This window comes from Pseudorca crassidens, chromosome 3, assembly GCF_039906515.1.
Source record: "Pseudorca crassidens isolate mPseCra1 chromosome 3, mPseCra1.hap1, whole genome shotgun sequence".
Lineage (NCBI taxonomy): Eukaryota > Metazoa > Chordata > Mammalia > Artiodactyla > Delphinidae > Pseudorca > Pseudorca crassidens.
This window is the reverse complement of record NC_090298.1, coordinates 16,716,659-16,737,843: the sequence shown is the minus strand read 5'-3', so window position 1 is coordinate 16,737,843 and position 21,185 is coordinate 16,716,659. Positions and strand designations below refer to the sequence as shown.

Here is a 21,185-nt window from a genome sequence, read left to right as displayed (position 1 = left end):
ACATAAGACATGAATCTGGATGTAATATGGCAGCCAGTTAAAGGAGCATGACAATTCCGAAGGGAGGCCAGTGTTTTGACGCCCATAAAGCAAGTGGGACATGGGAAGGGAATGTGCATCTGTCTTCTCTGCTGTGTAACAAATTACACAAACTTAGCAGCTTAAAACAACACACATTTATCATCTCATAGTTTCTGCAGATCAGAATTCTGCTCATGGCTTAGCTAGGTCTTTGCAGGAGTCTCATAAGACGTAGTCAAGCTGAGTTCTTACCTGAGGCTTGGGGATCTCTTCCGAGCTCACGTGGTTGTCAGTAGCATTCAGTTAATTTCAGCTGCAGACCTGAGAGCTTCAGGATATTCCTTGGCTCTTCAGTGTTCCCCAGAGTTCTGAAATGCCACCCAGAGTTTGTGTGTGTGTGTGTGTGTGTGCGTGTGTGTGTGTGATATGGGTTCCCCAACATGGCCACTTACTTCATCAAACAAGTAAAGAGAGCCCCTCTGGTGAGTCTGACAGTCTCATATAATGACCAGAATAAATATATCATCCAAAATTATTTTAAATCATTTTGAAGCTTGTGACAAAATTATAGTCCTGAGAAACATTGCCTTGTGTATTTGTGTATGAGGGATAATCAACTATGGCTTGCTAAAGTTATCATTGATTATATGTTTTTAATATTTCCAGGGGAGGTATTTACATATATATATATATATATATGTATATATATATATATATGGAGGGCACTTTATGTAAAAACATGAAATTTTCTCATATTCATTTCTCACAAGAAAATTAGAAAATGTGAATGAGGACAAAATGACTGAAAATTATATTTGAATGTATTTACAGGTTATCTGGTTTACTCTTAGCAATGTATTAAGATTATCACTTCCAGTGCTTAAATATTTTTCCATATCACCATTTCAAAAACAGTATTTTATGGTACAGATATATAATGAATTACTTAGCAAATCGTACTTCAATTGTGTTAGAAATGGATGCACACATCCTAGAATTATTTTCTTAACATATATTATACAAGTACAATTGAGAAAAATGTTAAACATGCAAATAGAAAATTTAGATTTTAAAAATACAGCCACTTAATATAGGATTTCAATTTTGGTAATAACATCAGATTAGACATAGCTGAAGAGAAAATAGTGAACTGGAAAGTAGGTTAGATTAAATATTCATGCTAAAGCATGGAAAGGCAAGAAGATAGAAAACATTAATAAGAATATGAAAGATATGGAACATGCAGGTCTAATACACAAGTTATCCAATTCTCAGAGGGATATTAAACAAGAGAATTGGGCAGAAGTAATATTTGAGGAGCTCATGACTGAAATTTTTTCCATACTGTTGGCACGCAACAAGTCAAAAATTCAAGAAGCATAGAAAAAAACAAAAACAAAAATCTAAGCAACTGTTTACAAAAATAACTTTACCTAGATGAATTTAAATAAAATTAAGTTTAAAATTTAAAACATCTAGGAAAAAAAGACATAATACTGTTAGGGGATAAAACGGATGTAGTGCCAGGCAAAGAGTTCTTGGATGACACCAAAAACATAATCCATAAAAGAAAAAAAAATGATAAATTGGACTTGATCAAATCTAAACATTTTTGCTTTCTGAAAGACCCTGTTAAGAGGATAAGAAGAAAAACCATATAGTGGGAAAAGATACTTGCACACCATTTATCCAATGAAGGATTAGTATGTAGAATATAAAAATAATACTCAAAACCTTTAAAAGAACAATTTCAAAAGCTGATTATTTAATCAGGAAGAATGAAATATTAAAAAAAATAAAATAAAAAAAGGAAAGATAAATCCAAGAGCCAGAGATACTATCTCACAACCATGAATTCTTTTGTGTACCAAAAATAGTCCTTAAAAATAAAGACAAGAAAAACTCGTATTTAGGCAAAAACAAACAACAACAACAAAAAAGTGACAATTCCTTGCCAATACACACATTAAAGCTTTTTTTGGAAAAAGAAAAAGGAAAATAATCAAATTGGCATCTTGGAGTGGTAAGAATCCGTAAGGACCAAAGCAATCAGTAAATATATTGTTAACAATAAATTATTAATGAATGAATAGAAAACAAAGGAACATTTTCTGGGGTTTAAAATATACATAGTATACATGGGAACAAGGTATCAGAAGGAAGGAGACAAAGTTAAAATATTCTAAACTCCTTAAATTTGGGGTAATTGAGAAAATACTAATTTATAATAGATTTTATGTGTCAAGAATGAATACAGTAATTTTTAGTTTAATAAAATAGTAAAAGACTATGTAACTAACAAGATAATAGAAATTGGAATTTAAAATACTCCTAAATAAAGTGATGTTGACAGTTTTATTTCTCAACCTTTATTATGTTTATTAAAATGTTCATTCAATTAAATAGTTCACACATTTACAAAATTGTTGCATGTGACTTTATCTTGCTTTTTTATATTTTATGATACAAAGATAAAGGGAAAAAATCTTTTTATATAGGACCTATTTTCAAGGATTCTAGAAAGGCATATTTAAAAACTAAAATGTAAACTTAATAAAATATGAAGTATATAACCAATTTAATATTTCCAAAATAACCCTGTGAATTTCTGTAAAGTTTTTAAAATTCAAAGTTAGAATGACAAATTTTCATATTTGCTCTTGAGATATAGTTTTGTTTTATAACACAAGATAGGTAAAATAAAAGAGAAAGGCTTAGTACACAAATTTATAATAGCTAGGTAGAAGTCATGGTAATTTTTTTAAAAACCGAGAAATAAGATAATAAATATGGAACAAGTAGAAAAATAAAAAGCAGACAAATAAAATGTAAACTTAAAGAAGTATATATCAATATTTATGTTAAAATAAAATCACCAAAATATTTAAGAAATGTCTACTGAGATTATTGTGCTGAGAGTTTTAGTATGCTTTTATCAGAAACTGATAGAATAATCACATAAAATTTTATTAAGGAAACTGAAAATTGAATACCACAATTAAGAAGTTTTACTGTTTAACAAATATAGAACATTGCATTGAACAACTTTAGATTATGCATTCTTTCAAAACTTACACAAAACATTGACCAAAATTTACCATGTTCAGGACCACAAGGCAAGTTTTAATAATTTTCAAAGAATTGGTCTCATTTTTATTACAATAAAATAATGCAAGATACTAATTCAAAAATATTGCTAGAAAAACTCCATCAGAAATGAAGAAAGACACCTCTAAATAAACAATGAGCCAATAAAGTAATAAAAATTGAAAATAGTTAAATGGAATGATAATCAAAATAGACTGTATCAAAAAGGAAAAAAAGGCAATCAGTTTTTTACTCATTTTATGCTGACAACAAACTTTGAAATCAAAACCTGAGAAAGATATAATTTGAATTATAGATATTCTCTTTCATGAACATAGAAATATCATAAATAAAATATTGTCAAAGCAAATCCAGAAAAAATAATTACTTTAAAATGAAAAGGAGAAAAATCAAAATTCATTTTCATAGGTGAAGCCAAAGGTTTTTATAAAGTTAAACATTCATTAATAATAAAAATACTACTAATAATAGTGGTAATACTACTATACAGTAGTTGAAATTGTGAATAAAATTGAGCACAAGTTCAAACTTGTGCTAAATATAAGGTCAATATAAATGTATTTCTTCCTTTTCTTTATATTAGAAACAATTAGAAAATGAAACTTAAAACACTATACCATTTAATATCACTTTAAGAAAATAAAATATCTAGAAATAAATACTGCTTTTCTTAGGTATCGATCACCTAATCTATAAATAACATTTTTTAGTAAACTTAGGACCTTTCCCTCACTGAATCTTTGTTTCTTTGGTTCCTAGGTTATTCAGAGAATTTAAACTTAGATCATTTGAAATGTGACATAAAGAATCAAAAATCATCAGCTTTTATTAGATGTTTTCTTTTTAGATTATTTCTTCTAAAATGTTTGTTTTAATTAACTAATTAATTAATTAATAATTTTTACTTCAAGGATAAAGTGTAATCTTGTATTAGGAGCAGCTCACACATACCAGTTTTGTAGGTGTAGGTGAAATTACTGAATTTCTGAGCAGATGATACTCAGCCCTTGCTCTTGGATCAACTGATCCTTCCCCTGTGGATGTAAACATCTTCTCTGTAATTGAAAATGCTAGTCTCAGTTTTCTGGCTTGAACTCTCTTCATATTGGCATGTGACCTTGAATTTTTCCATTGACCTCGCGTGTTGTCCACTTTTTGCTCATGAGGAAGTCCATTCAGGCATTCTCACTGGCCATGCTCTCCTTTTAATGTCACATTGTTAGCCTGGGTCCCTCTGTTTTACCCTCCACATTGACCACCTAAACTCTGTAGCCTTCCTAAGAAGTAATTTAATGTGATGTTGACAAGTGTTCTCTTGATCTCTAAAATGAAGAAAATTGTCTGAATTTCAGGGCCCTTCCAAGCTTGAGATTCTATGAGTATATGACTAGATAAGTCTTAAATTCCTTTAAGTGTGGGTTGTCCTGTTCTCCTCAGGTAAAAAGTTATTCCATTCTTTAGAGAGGGTTAAATCTGTGACAAACTGTTTCTTTTGTGAGTCCCATTCACCATTTATATAGTATTTATCTTTTTTTCATATAACTGTTACTATTTTCAAGATATAATTGCTAGACCTAGCCCCCCAAAGTTCTAATATATTTTTTGTGTGATTATTTCTTATTCTTTGTAAACTATATTCACATTTAGCATCATTGCTGTCTTTAGTATTGCATGATTTTAGATGTCACTGTAAGAAAACTGGATTCTTTATGTTATCTGAGCTTTTGTTTCCAACTCTTTCACCAAAATGAATTTAGACTTTTCATTGAGGGAATAAAAACATCATTTTAAAAGTATTGCTTATTACACCTGCATTTAAACAAATCATTACCCATTCATGTAGTCAATTGTATGATTAACCCATTACAGTGGAAAATTGTCTGAATCTTTCTATTATTTAATTTTGAGGTCTTTTGTTCATTTACTCTTATGGTTGTAGCATTTCTGGAGAAACTGTATATTTTGATGAAGAGTTGGAATAGGAAATTATTTAAATAATGATTTGTGAAATAGCTTTTCTGAATGTATTTGTATTGCCACAGTTCCTCTTTCTATGACAATTGCTTTTAGAATTACAGACACTTCTGTTATGGATGCTGTGCATTTAAATGTAACAGCATGTGGCTACAGCTGAGACTGGTCTTTTCTGAAAGCAGAGGTTCAAACCACATGTAAGAGCAGAGTTCAGGTCGATTCAGGTATCAGTATAAACTTCAACAATATATTTCTCTGAGTTAATATATTTTCCTGTTCTGAAAAAAATTTTAAGTACCTTGTATAAAAAAATACTAAAAAGAAAATCATGCATGCATGAAATTTGAAATCAGTTCCCAAAGAAGAGTGAATTCAAAATAGTTGAGATGTGCCTGTACCTAGAAGCTTTGAGAAATAACAAAGGGAATGCTTTCTGTCTTATTCGTATTGACTTTTCCCTCTGTACTTTTTCTTTTTAGAAGTAAACTTAGAAAACATAACGTATAAAAGAAAACATTTTATTACATAACACCAGCCTCTGCCCCCATGATATCCATGGTATTATTGATATTATTAACAGTACAACTTTGTATGAAAAAAGTTAACTAGATCGGTAGAGATTTTACATCTTATCAGAGATAAACCTCAGCTAAATAACAAAAGTTGGTATTATTATCAAATGAAATGATCATTTGAGATCATATTATAAGGCAAGCTCTATTAATTAAAAGAAGATGCAATGTGTTCCATAGAATTTCCTTTTTAATTTGCTTTAGTTAGGGTTAGCTATTTACCAAACAGAAGACTATGTTATTTGTATAAATTTCTGACACTATTTTTCCTAATTAAAGTACTCTAGAAATGATAGATTTTAAACATGTTTTAAACACATTTAAACAATGGGATACATTTATTTAATAAAAGGAATATAAAATTGGTTTTAATTATTTTCTACCAAAGGTGAATCCTTATTCATGGACATTATCAAAAAATTCTGCTAGTAATTATTTGTAAATACCATCAATCAATTTGAGTTTTCTCTCCCTTTGTTAGAGTAAATCTCAGATCTTTCAAAATAATCAAATGCGTTATGTACTTATTGCATAATGTGCAAGTGATAGAAAACATTTGAGTCCAGTTAGAAGGAAAGAGAATCAGAAAATAAATTTTTTATGGATCATACATCACCAACTAGCTGCACAAACAGAGAGCACAGGTAGCACAGTGTAGATAAATCAATAAGTCTGAAAAAACGGTAGAAAATATTGATGAATGGAAACATGACAACTATCTGATATCTGCCAGAAGTTTAAATCTTCTAAAAATCATAAACATGTTAACTTCTTAGGTATGTTTTCTATTAAAAGTCTGAGGAAGCAAATGGAAATCCCATTTCCTAATGAAAGAGAAAAAGTGATTAGTAAAACAACCAAAAAAGAAATTGAATATACCTTCTCTCAACAACAAGAGAATATCTAGGAGTTCTAAATTAAAAAAAAAAAAAAAGACCAACATACTAGGTTTTTAGAATCATCTCTCAGAAATATTATGGAAAAATATTTAAGTACAGATGCATGTCCAACACCTCAACAAAAGTTCAAGATGAATCAGTCACTCTTAAACAAAATGTGGTAACCAACTTATCATTTACTATGTAGATGAGACTGAGAACCCTTTCTGAGGAAGAAAAATTTGCCATAAGTGAGCTTCCTGGTAAATTGAGATTTGAAATTACCTGTATAAAAATGGAAGGGATATTTATATTTTAGAGATAACAAAAAAATAGTAAACATAATATAATATGAATTATATCAGTGTTTAACAAATTGAATAGGCTCATGTTTGTAAAAATTTAAGAAAATTTAAAATAAGTGATAAATTAACTTTGAAATGAGAAGAAAAGAAAATTGTTCCAAAGCATTGATAACAGAAAACATAAATAGCTCAGTTTATTTAAATTAATTGTTCTTTACCAATCCCCTCCAGAGTTACATTCTAGGATAAGAAGTGAACTTGCAAATGTGTCAGTATGTTATGAGGTATCACTGAGGAAATAGGATTGTAAATTGGAGAATCACAATGAATGAAGAATAAGAGTGAGAAGACATTTATTTTCCCAAAGAAAAATTTATACGGCTGTCCCTTAGAATCTGTGGGGAATTGGTTCCAGGACCCCACCCCCCTCAGGATAACAGAATCCACAAGTGCTCAAATCCCTTATATCAAATGGTGTAGTGTTTGCATATAACCTACACACATCCTCCCATATACTTTAAATCATCTCTTATAATATCTTATAATACCTAATACAATGTGAATACTATGTAAATTGTTGCAAATACAATGTAAATGCCATCTAAATAGTTGCCACAGCATGGCATCAAGTTTTACTTTTTGGAACTTTCTGGAATTTTAAAAAATATTTTTGGCCCATGGTGGTTGAATCCACAGATTCAGAACCACGGACATGGAGGGCTGACAGTATTTGTTTTATCTAACCCTGAAAAGAACCTTGAAATTTTGATATTTTATTTCAATTTGATACTAAGTAACTAACGTGTAGAAAATGTTGTGTTCTTCAGATTTTGCACACTCTAAATGCTATGGAGCTTTTCCTGTGCTTGAGAAATATCATAAAGATTGCTTCTGATTATCCATCAGTTTATTCTATTTATAGTCAAAAGGCAATAACAAGAAAAAAAAAAAAAGATCTGTCCAGATACTAGTTATGCTTTCAATGGAAAAAAAAAAATCAGCAGCTATGTAAATTTTCAGTTCATAGATAAATAATATGGAGGGAAATAATGAAGAATGATAGAAACTTCTTGGAATATGTAGGGAGAGGGGCTTTCACCAGGATCTCCTGCTAAGAAAGTAAATTCTGAATGGTGATGGGAAAGGGCATAAGGAATGAGCCATGGGCATATATGGAGGAAATTGGTCACTTTTATACCCTGAAGCTCTTTCTTCACTTTCACTTCATGAAAACACATGTTCTTCCGCTCCTACTCTCCCTGACCACTCATTCTCAGTACCTTTATATTCCTCCTCGTCTCCCTCACAAGCTAACAGTCTCAGTACCTAGAGAGGAATTTAGGTTTTAACTATGATGCATTTTGGTGGATTATCTCACCTGTAAAATATTGAAATACGGTGAAACTGAGTAAAATGTTCTTAGAAATCATATCAATTTTTGAAATGCACGTACTATATTTCATATGCAGGAAATACTATTTTTCTGGCTCTACTTTCTCTCTGTTTTCAATTTCTCTAAGGAAAAGCTAGAAAGGGTACACTTGAGCATTAGGATACTAATTTTTTTTCAAAAGTAAAATATCATCTTGCTTGTTTGTTTCAATATTACTTTTAAAGATTGTAATGACTCTAACGATCGGAATGTGTATGCTGCTCTTAGGCTACCTGGGATATTTTTTTATATATTCTAACTTTCTCTGTTTCTTAATGTGTGTAAAGTCCAAATTTGGGTATTGCTTTCTTTCAACCACTAGGGATTAAAAAATTTCCTAAAGCTCTGGGTGGTCTAGTTTTACCTCTGCCAGATTTTTACAGATTTGAGGCACATCACACTCTTTTTGGGACTCAGAGTCCTCATCTCTAAAATACAGGGGCTGGATCATGATCCCAAAGGTCTCCTAAAACAAAAAATTATGACTCTAGTGCTTTTTCATTTGCTGACTGAGACCAACATGTACAGAAAGGCTGTTCTACATCAACCCTGGAATATTGGTATTTGTACAAACCATATTTCACGTCTCCCTAAACAAGCGTTCACACAAAACCTTACAACTAATTGGCCCCAAGGTACTGTGGGTAATAAAGGAAAAAAAAATAAATGTTTGTGCCATGCTAGAAAATAAAGTGTGAATGATTATATGGTGTGCCATAATACATTTCTTAAAGTCTAATGCAAGGGAGAGCAAATTAGCTCATACCTTTACTAGAATAAGAATTTGAAAACACTCAAGTTGGATATTGAAAATGTTATAATATTAAAATCAAGGGACGAAGCCAAATTAAATTTACTATTTAATTTTGTCTTTTCTTTAGGTTATTCATACCATCAGTGCCACTGATAAGGATGATTTTGCCAATGGACAAAGGTTTAACTTCTTTCTTGATGAGCATCTGTCTATAAACCCAAACTTCACTCTGAAGGACAATGAAGGTGAACATGAATACATATATTTTTTGATCTTTGTGGTATCTGCTTTGACTTGATATGGAATAAGCCTGAGCAGCTTTGCTTTATTCTTATATACTCATGAACAGCTTGCAAATCAACATTCAAAGTCAGTTTGATGTTAATGTGTTATGATCCGTGAATAGCTTGTGTTTAAAATTGAACCATATGTACAAATAACTTTCAATGAGTTTATTCAGAAGCATCCCTTTAAACAAGAAATGTTCATGTAATATGCTCTTGGGCAACTTTTAAGAGAAATCTTAGCTGACAAACATGTTTATGAGAACTGTTGCAACTGCTAGGAGGTGGAAAAAATTTAAATTAGGATAAATGAAAAATATGTCCTAGGGACCATTAGAAAAGGAACTGCAATGTTTGAAATCATCTTGCTTTACCAAGGCTATCAAGATGTGCTGTACAAATTATATTTCCCGTTGTTATTATGAATATTTTTCCAAAATATGGGTAGATACATATGCATAATTACAGAGCACTGTGGAAATTTTTGAATTATTTTTGTTTAGCCTTCTTATTGTGTAGGGAAAAAAGTACATAATAACTAGAGAAGATTCACCATGATTTAGAATCCTGATTTGGTAGATTCCTCAAAGTTGTGTAAAAGTCATTCTTCTGTATGGAAGGGAAACAACAAGCCACTCAATATGTACAGTGTTCTGACTGGCATCAACTTTCTTCTTCTCAAAAGTAGTTTTTGATCACATATATCTGAATATACTGTTATTTAAGATTTAAGACGTGCCTCAGAATCACATGAAAGAAACAATAGCATGTACATTTTGAAGTAGTTAATTCCTTCTCTGTACCCTTCATGTAGAAGCATTTTCAAATTCAAGCAAAAATAAAATCACTAAATGACAACCCACTAAACATTTTTTCCATTATCCCTAAGCTTCCTTAAATAATCATAACAGGGATACTAAATTGTGCATGTGGCCATAACAAAATTCATATAAAAATACCAAGCTTGTTTGTCTCTCTCAGTTTAACTATCCCTGTGGTCAGCTGTACTTATGGCAATACATATTTATCCATGTTTGTGTATGACAAATTGTATTAAATTGACTATTGAACATTTATTTACATCTGAACATCCAACCCTACAATCCCAAATGTATTTAAATATTATAATTAACTATGCTAAATATCTGAAAATCAATTCATATTTTCCCATATTCAAATAATTGCATAATTTGGAGAGCATTCAACTTTCTGCTTTAATAAACTGAAATTTACTATATTTAGAAACACATATTTAGAAATCATATTTCAGTTGAATTTTTTCCATTCCAATTAAAATTTATTTAAATTTTAAAAGCAATTTTAATTTGATAATATTATAAATAAAAATTGACTTAGATCTGAAGTGTGTTGTAATCAAGCTATTTAATGTAAATAACTCCTGAAATATTTTAGAAAAACAAGAGAATTTTACTGTTGTTGAAACCTGTATTAGTGACTAAAAGTCCTTCATTCAAGATTAATATGCCTGGAATTTCTCAATTTAACTAATGAATACATTCAAAAGGTCTCATTTTAGTTATATGACAACATTACCAGTGCTGGGAACTCACATTCAAAAAATTCCCCTCAAATATGTATACACTTTTGAAAGTGTTTATAATGCCGGTGTAAATTTTTTAACATTTATTTTAACCATATATATGAATGCTTTAAATCAGCTATGCCATCTCAAGTATGTGATGCTTGTGGGCAGTTGTATGGGAGTAAAGATGTTTTAATTTATTTTAAAATTCATTTAATTTATTTTAAACATTTTTGGGAATTGATGAAATTATATATAACACAAATAATTTCTTTCAGATAGAAAAAGCAGCAATGTTCTTAAAAACAGGATACTAGAACATAGGTGAAAACACATGCTTGAGCAAACAGCCTTGTTTATGCTAGATAAGACAAGCCACCAAACTTCTCTTAACCTCAGTTTTTACATCCATTAAGTTTTGGTTTGAAATATCTACTTTGTAGCATTGGGGGAATTAATGGCGCTGTATAAAGATATTGAGTCAATGGGCTTCCCTGGTGGCGCAGTGGTTGAGAGTCTGCCTGCCGATGCAGGGGACACGGGTTCATGCCCCGGTCCGGGAAGATCCCACACGTCGCGGAGCGGCTGGGCCCGTGAGCCATGGCCGCTGAGCCTGCGCATCCGGAGCCTGTGCTCGGCAACGGGAGAGACCACAACAGTAAGAGGCCCGCATACTGCAAAAAAAAAAAAAAAAAAAAAAAAAAAAAAAAATATATATATATATATTAAGAGTCAAGATGGCTTTTTCTCTAAACAGAAGGCAGTTATGGATAATAATTTATAGAGATGAAATTTAAAATGGAATAGTCATACCAAAATGAATATATACATATATTCATGGGTACATAAACACCTCTGTGGCCAACAACCAGAACAAACTACAAAGAGTAAGAGTCAGCAAGTCCAGGCCTACTGGATCCTGCAACTTGGTCATTGCATTCCGTGAGTTAGTAAACATTTACATGCCCCCAGAACATAAAGAAATCTAGAAGAAAAAATTAAAACCATTGTTCTTCTGTGCCCCCTGCTTACGTGAATATGAATATTCAGGGAACAATAGAAGCCAGACAGAGACTCCAAACCAGGATGAGTGATCAGGAAGCCATTGGTTTAGTGGCGTCTCCAAAACTGCTTTATGGCAAAGAGTGAGTAGAGACAAAAAGCTGTTTCTAAAATTAGACAGAGAGAAATGCATATTGTTGTGTATGATAAATCTGAAAGTCAAAAAATTAAAAGATAGTCAATAAATAATAAGAAATAAATCAGAAAATGAATTCACTCTGAATCATGCAAAATACATAAATGAACAGAAAAATACTTGAATATTAGCATGTTTAACATTTTCAAAATTAAGAAAATGAAGATTTTTTTAAAAAAGACCGAGAAGTGATTACATGAAATGAGACAATGAAAGAAAATATTTATATAAAAATAATTTTAAAATCCTTATTAAAATAAAACTACAGTTTTTGCCTAGATAGAAAAGTATATAAAATGACATGAAAATATATAGATGTTTAGTGTTATATACATAATTATATATAAACATACAGAAATTAACATTTTAAATTTTGTTTATATATATATATGTATGTATATATGTCATGTATACATAAGATATATATTAAAATATAGGTATTGAATATATAGAAATGTATATAGAACTATTTCTAGAAATTACATAGATTTAGTTATACATATAGACTATATAGATATAAATTATCCATACATTTAAAATTTATGTGTAAACATATATGTATATATACATGTATGATGTATATATGTATATGTGTATATATATGTATATGTTTTATATACACACACACACAGATACAAAGAGAAAACGAAAAAAAACTGCAGTACTTCTAGACTGGACACAGAGAGATTTAACAAGTCAAAAGTAAAATCCATTAATTCAAGCAAACAAAGTTTAGATATGTCAAAATTTTTTAAAATTGTGAGAACACTTAATAGATATGGAATATAAAATATTTGGAAGAATTAGAAATTGTAGCAACAAGCAATATATGTAGATAAAATTGCATGACAATTTTTCAAGGTTGAAAATATGTGGACCCTCACGATTAACATGAACACCAGGGACTTCCCTGGTGGTGCAGTGGTTAAGAATTGCCTGCCAATGCAGGGGACACAGGTTCGAGCCCTGGTCTGGGAAGATACCACATGCCACGGAGCAGCAAACCCTGTGCACCACAACAACTAAGCCTGCGCTCTAGAGCCCATGAACCACAACTACTGAGCCCACTTGCCACAACTGCTGAAGCCCATGCACCTAGAGCCCGTGCTCCACAACAAGAGAAGCCACCGCAATGAGAAGCCCACGCACTGCAATGAAGCATAGCCCCCACTCACCACAACTAAAGAAAACCTGCATGCAGCAACAAAGACCCAACACAGCCAAAAATAAATTAATTAATTATTTATAAAAATTGGCTATTATATAAAAAAAAAGAACACCCAAAGGCAAGCAGGAAATCAAATCTATACTTGAATATGCCAATTTAAAAGTGCTAAACCTCAAAGATAAAGAGAAAAAATATTTAATCAAAAGGAAAAGGCAGAATATTTAAAAAGCAATAATAATTAGATCTAAAGTAGATTCCTGTTAAAAAAGAAAAAAATAGATGACAGAAGTTGATAACAATTATATGCTCAAACTGCTAAAGGAAAAGAATTTCCTATTGTCAACATTCTCTATATTTAGTTAGCAGTGGTAAGCTATCAGGAATTAAGGGAGGACAGTTATTAAAGACTTTTTTCCAATGTATAAGAAAAGAAACTTTTAAATTTTTAGCTACTGACATTTTGGCAAATATTGTATTAATCTTTGCCTTCAGGATCTCTGCAAGAAATAATAGACAAAAAAGCCTTGCAATTAACATTTCATTTCAAATGTTAAAACTTGAAGAGTTAACACTAGAATAATAGTTAATAGAATATGAGTCTGTAATTTCCAAAGCAAGGAGAGATTTTTAAAAAGTTAAATAATAAAACATTTCATCAGTAGAACAGAGGTCAGAAAGTAGAATAAAAGATGTAAAATAGAAGCAATGACAATTTTATTTGAAGTAGAAAGTAGTTCAAATATACCATAGTCACAGATTAAATATCATTTTTAAAGATATTTTATTTTAAAAATAGACTGTTATATGCTACTTACAAGAGATATGCCAAATTCAAAATGTAGTAGGAAATTTTACATGAAAAGTTAGAAATATTTAGCTATTGCTTAAAAAAAAACAGCTATTGCTGAAAAAGAAAACAATTCCAAAACTAGTTTTCTTAAAATAAAGCACATTTATTCATTTATTTAGCTCACATTTCTAAGAATTAGCAATTTCTGATGGGTTCAGCTGGACAATTCTGCTAGTCTCAGGATATTTCAATCACTACAATTAATCAGCAGTGTACTGAATGTTCTCCTCAGTCCAAAAAGATAAAACAAAACAAAAATAGAACAAAAGAACAATAATAAATAGAAACAAAACATAAGATTATCATTGTTAACAAATGAGATGCAATTGTCTTTCTGAAAATTTAAAAGAATCCACAGAAACATCTTAAGAAACAATTGGATAGATTGCCAAATTTTGGAATACAAATAAATGCCCCAAATGGCTAGATTTTCTATATGTAAAAAACGTGAATAAATAGCAAATCAGATAAATGTAAAATGGTAAAAACAAATCAAACAAATTAACAAAAAACTCTTCTAAGATCATCAGAGAAAAAATATCCAATAAATAATGTTCAAGTCACCATTATGAAAGGCAATGTTACTGAAAATATTAAAAAAAAACACAAAAATAATATCTTTACCCCATTAGTAAATCAACACTCAAATTTCCAAATTAATCTATAAGTTAAATATAATTTTTATCATAAACTGAATTTAATAATCTGTTAATAAAATGCAAATGGTAAAGGGTTGAGAAAAGCAAGAATGTAGGAAAAGAAGAAAATAGAGGAAAGAGAAGAAAAGAGGGCATATCCTAACGTATCAAGATATTATAAAGATGGTAAAGATTTACATCTCTATAAAAGGAAGAAATGGCTATCAACTAAAGCAATAGGTGTTTGGAGTACCTTTTCTTTGAATGGATGTATTTGCTTTGATAGATAGGACTCTTGCTTTCTCGAACAGAATGTTAGCTCAAGGAATAATCTGTTAATTGTTTCCTCTAATTATTATGAAGATGATATTATAAAGATATAAAGGTAATGTAAACCCTGACAGCTGGCTTTTCTTTTCTTTTCTTTTCTTTTTTTTTTGTAATGTAACTGCGTGACTAAAATTTGATTGATTGACAGGGATCCATTTCAAAGAAGCAGCCATTTCAAAGATGGCTGTCTTGAATAAACACATTGTCAGCCACTAGTAGATAGAAAGACAGCTCCCCCATTCCCTTTTGTTCTAGAGATTTTGGGGTGATTTCAGTAACTGATCATTTGGGCTTTTTTTTTTTCTTTTCCCCAACTTTAAATTCCTGTTCTTATGTTTTAAATTCATCTGTAAAGAGTGAGCTTGAGAAACTCTAGGCCCCTACCCTTGACCACAATAAAAGCTGAATCCCAGAGACATATACCTTAATAGTGTTTATGCCTGGAATCATAGCTAATGTCCTCATATCAACTAAGAAGATTTTCCTCCATCTATATCCTGGTGGGATTCTCCTATTCACAGCCCAGATCTGCTTGATAAATACTTAAATTTAAGGTAATGTTTCATGTTGTTCCAGTTCTTTGCCATCTTTGTTAGATCTTTCCTGCCCTATGTTTTACCCCTCATTAATTTGGAATCTGCTAATTTATCTGAACATTAGAGAATAAATGTCTTCTTAAGTGTTCCATCCTACGTATATAAAAGTTTCTTTATTTGGGGCTTATTTTTGTTTATTATTCACTGTGACATATGTTAGGAATATACTGGTAGAAAACACTAGCATGTAACTAACATTCTGCTCAAGGAAGCAAGTGTCCTATCAAATCAAATACATGCACTCAAAGAAACTGTGGTCTGCTCACTGCTTTGGTTCATAGCTGTTTTACCTTTTTTTAAATTTTTCCTTGAGATATAGATCTTGTGAAATTCTCTATAATTTCTTTTATGTTTTCTATCTTTTCTTTCTCCCTCTATTTTCTTGAACATATTAATCTTAATGATTTTACAATCACTGTCAGCTAACTCTACTTTCTTAATAAAGTGATAAATTTTCTTTTTCATCAGAGGGACTGGGGAGACAGGACTGGGATATAATGGTTTTGTTTCTAATATCTCTAGCAATTTTTAGTTGGGTGTCACACATAGTGTCTAAACCTAGAAGAGTCTCAAATCGTAATATATTTCTTCAGAGAGTGTTTGCTATTTTCTTAGATGAACAATTAGAGAGGGGCATCATTACAGGTGAACCTCAGAGACATCTTGGGTTCAGTTCCAAACCGCCACAATAAAGCAATTATCATAATAAAGTGAGTAACATGAATTTTTTATGCTCTCCAGTTCATATAAAAGTTTTGTTTACACTATACTGTAGTCTATTAAGTGTGAAATAGCATTATGTCTAAAAAATGTACATACTTTAATTAAAAAATACTCTATTGCTAAAAAATGCTAACCATCTTCTGGGCTTTCAGTGAGTCATAATGTTTTTGCAATAGTAACATCAAAGATCACTGATCACAGGTTACCATAACAAGTTATACTAATAATAATGAAAATGTTTGATGTATTGTGAAAATTACCAAAATATGACATAGAGACACAAAGTGAGCAAATGCTGTTGGGAAAATGGTGGCAGTAGTCTTGCTCGATACAGGGTTGTCTCAAACTTTCAATTTGTAAAAAAACCCACAATATCCAGGAAGCACAGTAAAACAAAACAAGATAAAAGGAGGTATGCTTGTACTTTAATTCAATCAGGGTAGGTTAAGTCAATGCTAATTTGCAGTTTTCTTTAGATTCAGCCTGTCTCTGAACTATCCCTGTCCCTAAGGCATGGCCCTCTAGGGCTTTCAACTGAGAGCCTGTTTGTGCACTAGGGCCATTCACCCTGGTCCCCTACCTTAATCACTGTCTGTTCAACAGGAAGAGACGGAAAAAAAAAAAAGCTCTTCTTTTCCACTTAGAGTTTTAGATCTCTGCTAAACTTTCAATTTAACTTTCAATTTTAACTTTCAATTTAACGAATATCTTTAGGGAGAATCAGCCATGTGTTTAAGGCCCCTTAATTTCCAGTATGACTGTGGGCCCAGGAGGGTGAGAGAGAGGGAGACGCAAGAGGGAAGAGATATGGGGATATATGTATATGTATAACTGATTCACTTTGTTATAAAGCAGAAACTAACACACCATTGTAAAGCAATTATACACTAATAAAAATGCTAAAAATAAAATGATTGAAGGGCTAGGACATGGTACAGAAAGCTAATCATTTAAAGATCGAAGCCAAAAAAAAATAAAAAAAATAAAAAGACTCTGTTAAAAAAAAAAAATGTTCTCCTATTTTCTCTGTCCCCAGCTTGGAATTCCAGCCTGTTGTTAGCTCTTAATATAAACAAATACATTGTAATCCACAGTTCAACTTCCCACATTTTTGACCTCTCTAGAATTTTACCCCTCTACTTACATCACTTTAGCGGTTCTCTAATGTCATTAAACAGAAATTTCCTTGAAGATTTCAGGCTTTTCTCTCAGTTATCAGGCAGACTATTGGTTAGTCAAAAACTACTGTTTTATCCATATTACGTTTTATACTTCAAGAACCATTTGGCAAGTTTCATTAAATAGTTGGGATATAAACTGGGCTTGGAAGAAAGGTCATAGTTCATTAACAATCTAATTATCATTAAGATGCTGGCTGCCAGGTTGTTCATGTATGTGCTACAGATATTTGTTCTTAAAATTTTAATTAAAATTAGTTCAGAATCCCATCCTATGTACTGAACAAAACCAAGATCCTCTCCAAAATTTCTGAGGATTATATTATATGAGTGGGGTATACAACATTGTCACTCTTTATGCCACTCACCAATTCAACCATTTTTTTCTCTATTTCTCTGGCTTTTGTTTTCTTTGTTACTCTTCCATGCCTGCTATAATCTTTCTCCTCAAAGTACCATGTGCTCAAAGCACAAACTATTACCAAAAGTAGAATGCACAGAGTTCAGGGAAAGAGCAGCCCAGCGTGGCAGTTATCTGAAAGGGATAGCAGAATGAAGAAAACTGTAGCCTAAAAATTAATGTCAAACTCATTCTTTTTTAAAAAAATCTTTACTGAGATAACATGTACAGCTAAAAAACTTAACCTATGGATGAATCTTGAAAATCACCTCCAAAGCACAGAGGCATTGAGAATCACAAGAAGATATTTAGGTACTGGCCCAAATCTACCCATTAAATCTTACTGTATAGGAGGAATCCCTGGGATTCAGAGCTCAAAGAACCTCCCTAAGTGGATGATCAGAGAACATTGCAGGGTCATGCAGGTTGAAGGACAGAGGCAGTTAACATATAGTGGGGTGTACTTAACATTAGAATGAGAAAAACATACTTAAATATCTAAGGAAGACTTTTTGAGTTGATGCATGAAAATATTACCAATTTAAATATTTGGGTAAGGTGATAAAATTCAAATGGACACTGCTAAAACCTGAATTAGTAACCAGAAAGATCAAAGAGGAGGCAACACTGCCCAAGAGAACATCGCTTTCTCCATCACAGCCTCACAAGGTGAGCTGGGAGGTGGAGTCGTTGTCCTTGGGCACCTCCCTGCCCCTCTGAGTCTTGTGGCATTTAGCTGCCTCTCCTGGTCCCTGTCATCTACCAAGCCCCCATTTTTACCAAAGTCTTGGGAGCACTTTCTCCATCCATACTCGAAATCATAACTGGAAAAATTCAATGTCCATAAACGCAAGTGAGCCAGCACTTCAGACACCCAACACTCAATACCTCACAGTGATCGCCAAAGCAGATCCACGTCTTTAAATGACAAATGGGGTTATTTGATACCCTGCGCCTCCCTAATCCTAGCACTTATCACACTGTGACCTCTCTCCCATTTAGACTGTAAGCTCTGTGAGGAGAGGGACTTTTGTCTGACTTATTTGCTGCTATATTCCTAACTGCTACCAGAGTGCCAGACACAGAGGAAAGTTTAGATAAAAATTTGTTAAATGAAAAAAAAGGAAAAAAGAAGGAGAAGGAAGCAACATAGAAGAATGTTTCAGAGTTTGACTCAGGAAACCAGTTGCCTGAATCTGAAACCAGGTTCCTCTGCTAATTATGTGTGAGGCCATAGCCAAGTTCCTGCTCTCAGTGTGTTTCAGCTTCCTCTTTTGTCAAATGGAGATATGGAAGCAATTACTACCATTTCATTTTTTTTTTTTATGAAGAGAGATCAAAATGCAAAGAAGTTGAAATCATGCACAAAGTGCTGCAAATTATAAAGGGCACAATGAAGATAACTAAGAATTACATAAATAAATAGATGGAAAAATAATAATGAAATATCTGAAGGAATTACCTTGAGTGAAGGGATATATGGGTTTTAGATCCAAAAATATGTATAGTATCCCTAACTTGAGAGATAAGAAATCATTTTACAAATTTCCAGACAATGAATTTAAATTGTAAAGAGAATAATCAGTGCTGAAGTACTCATTTGCAAGATTCAAGCTAATAGTCCATGGACCTTGTTTTAGTGACATTTCAAAGAAACAACTACAATAAAATACATCTCTGCCTATTTAAGATGACACTCATATGACAATTAAGGAAGGGTATTTTAAAATACTGAATGCCTCAGAAAATATAAAAAACATGTGTCAATTACAGTAAAGTTCTATTGACAAAATATTTGGAGCTATAGTGAACAAATGAAAATAAAATAAAATAAAAATAAATTTATGAAAAAGTAAAGACAGCATAAAACAAACAATATATGATTAAATATCAAACAGAAATAATGATTTGAGTAGCATATATTCTCATAGAAAAGCAATAATGATAATATGATAGGATATATAATATTTCTTAAGAAACGTCTATGAAATGCACTTTGAATATTTTCAGTAAGAATATATTCATGTATTGTATTGAATTAAAAATGAAAAAAAAACACCTGAAATACACACACACACACACACACACACACACACACACACACACATGACTCAGCCCTATCCCCTCCCCTGACATTTTACTTGGGGCTGTCCAGTGTGTTCTCCAGCCTCACACTGTATTGCTATTCACCACCATTCTTATTCTCCTTTCTTAGAATGCTTTCCTCTAAAAGAAGTTCTATAGTCAGCTCTTAAGTTAACATTGTTTTTTTCCTTCCATTCAGTCTTCAAGGCATTGTCTGCTGTGTATGAGGCAGTGATCTAAGCTGTCCAGATGCAAGGAAATAAAACACATAGCTCCTGCTTTCAAGTGACTCTCCATCTATTTGGGAAAATAAAGATGAAATGAAATGTAACTTGCAATTGAAGGCAGTGAAATGTGAGTTACTTTAGAGAGATCATTGAAAGTCCTATAATTAAAAGAAGTGGAGCATGATTTGACTTTACAGGATAGAGTCCATTCCGTCATGTAGAGCAGATCAGAGAATACTTTTCAATGAAGTGGGGAATGAAGACAGTATAGAGGTGACAGAATGCAACATTAGTCTTAAGAATCTAACTAGGGAGATGTGGCAGAGCAGAGACATGAGCATTTTAATTCACTATTAAAAACACTAAATATTAAGCACTGTGCTGTATTTTGTGCTCCCCCCAAACAAATAAGATATTCTACCATTAATTCTTTATTTGCTATAGTACCAAACTGTTGCAGATAGAAAAATTTTTGCTAAGCAACCGTCTTCAATATTTATCTGGAAAGTTATGACCCCTTACCTATTAAATAAGAAACATTTTGATTTGGAAAATAACCAAGTGACAGATTTCTATTTTTTTAACAACATATACAGCAAAACGTATATTGTAAATATGTTTTTTGATAATGACCTTATTTTCGTCATTAACTAATATACTGGTAATAATACAATTTTATTTAAAATTAAAAACTGGAATTCAGATGATAATTTTTAAGTTACAGCATTTAAAAATTATATTACCTTAAAACAACAATGAAAGCATGATGTTTTCTGATTAAAATGTAGATTTTTCTACAACCATCTTCTCTTTAAATTGTGATAGGTAAACATTTCATCTTGGCATCAAAGAAATCCATTGTATAATTTCAACTTTTTAATCAAATATCTATAATAAATGAACTAAAGCCATAATGTCATA

The 21,185-nt window shown here is 31.6% G+C and overlaps 1 protein-coding gene across 5 annotated transcripts in view; it reads left to right on the top strand.

Moving 5' to 3' along the window:
• The window catches only part of CDH18 (cadherin 18), a 1,032,515-nt gene that overhangs the window by 986,366 nt on the left and 24,964 nt on the right, over window positions 1–21,185 (top strand). For all 5 annotated transcript variants that reach the window (XM_067730423.1, XM_067730424.1, XM_067730422.1 and 2 more), the window contains one exon: window positions 9,172–9,289. In XM_067730423.1, coding sequence (XP_067586524.1) covers window positions 9,172–9,289 — 118 coding nt within the window. The remainder of the gene's footprint in view (window positions 1–9,171; window positions 9,290–21,185) is intronic.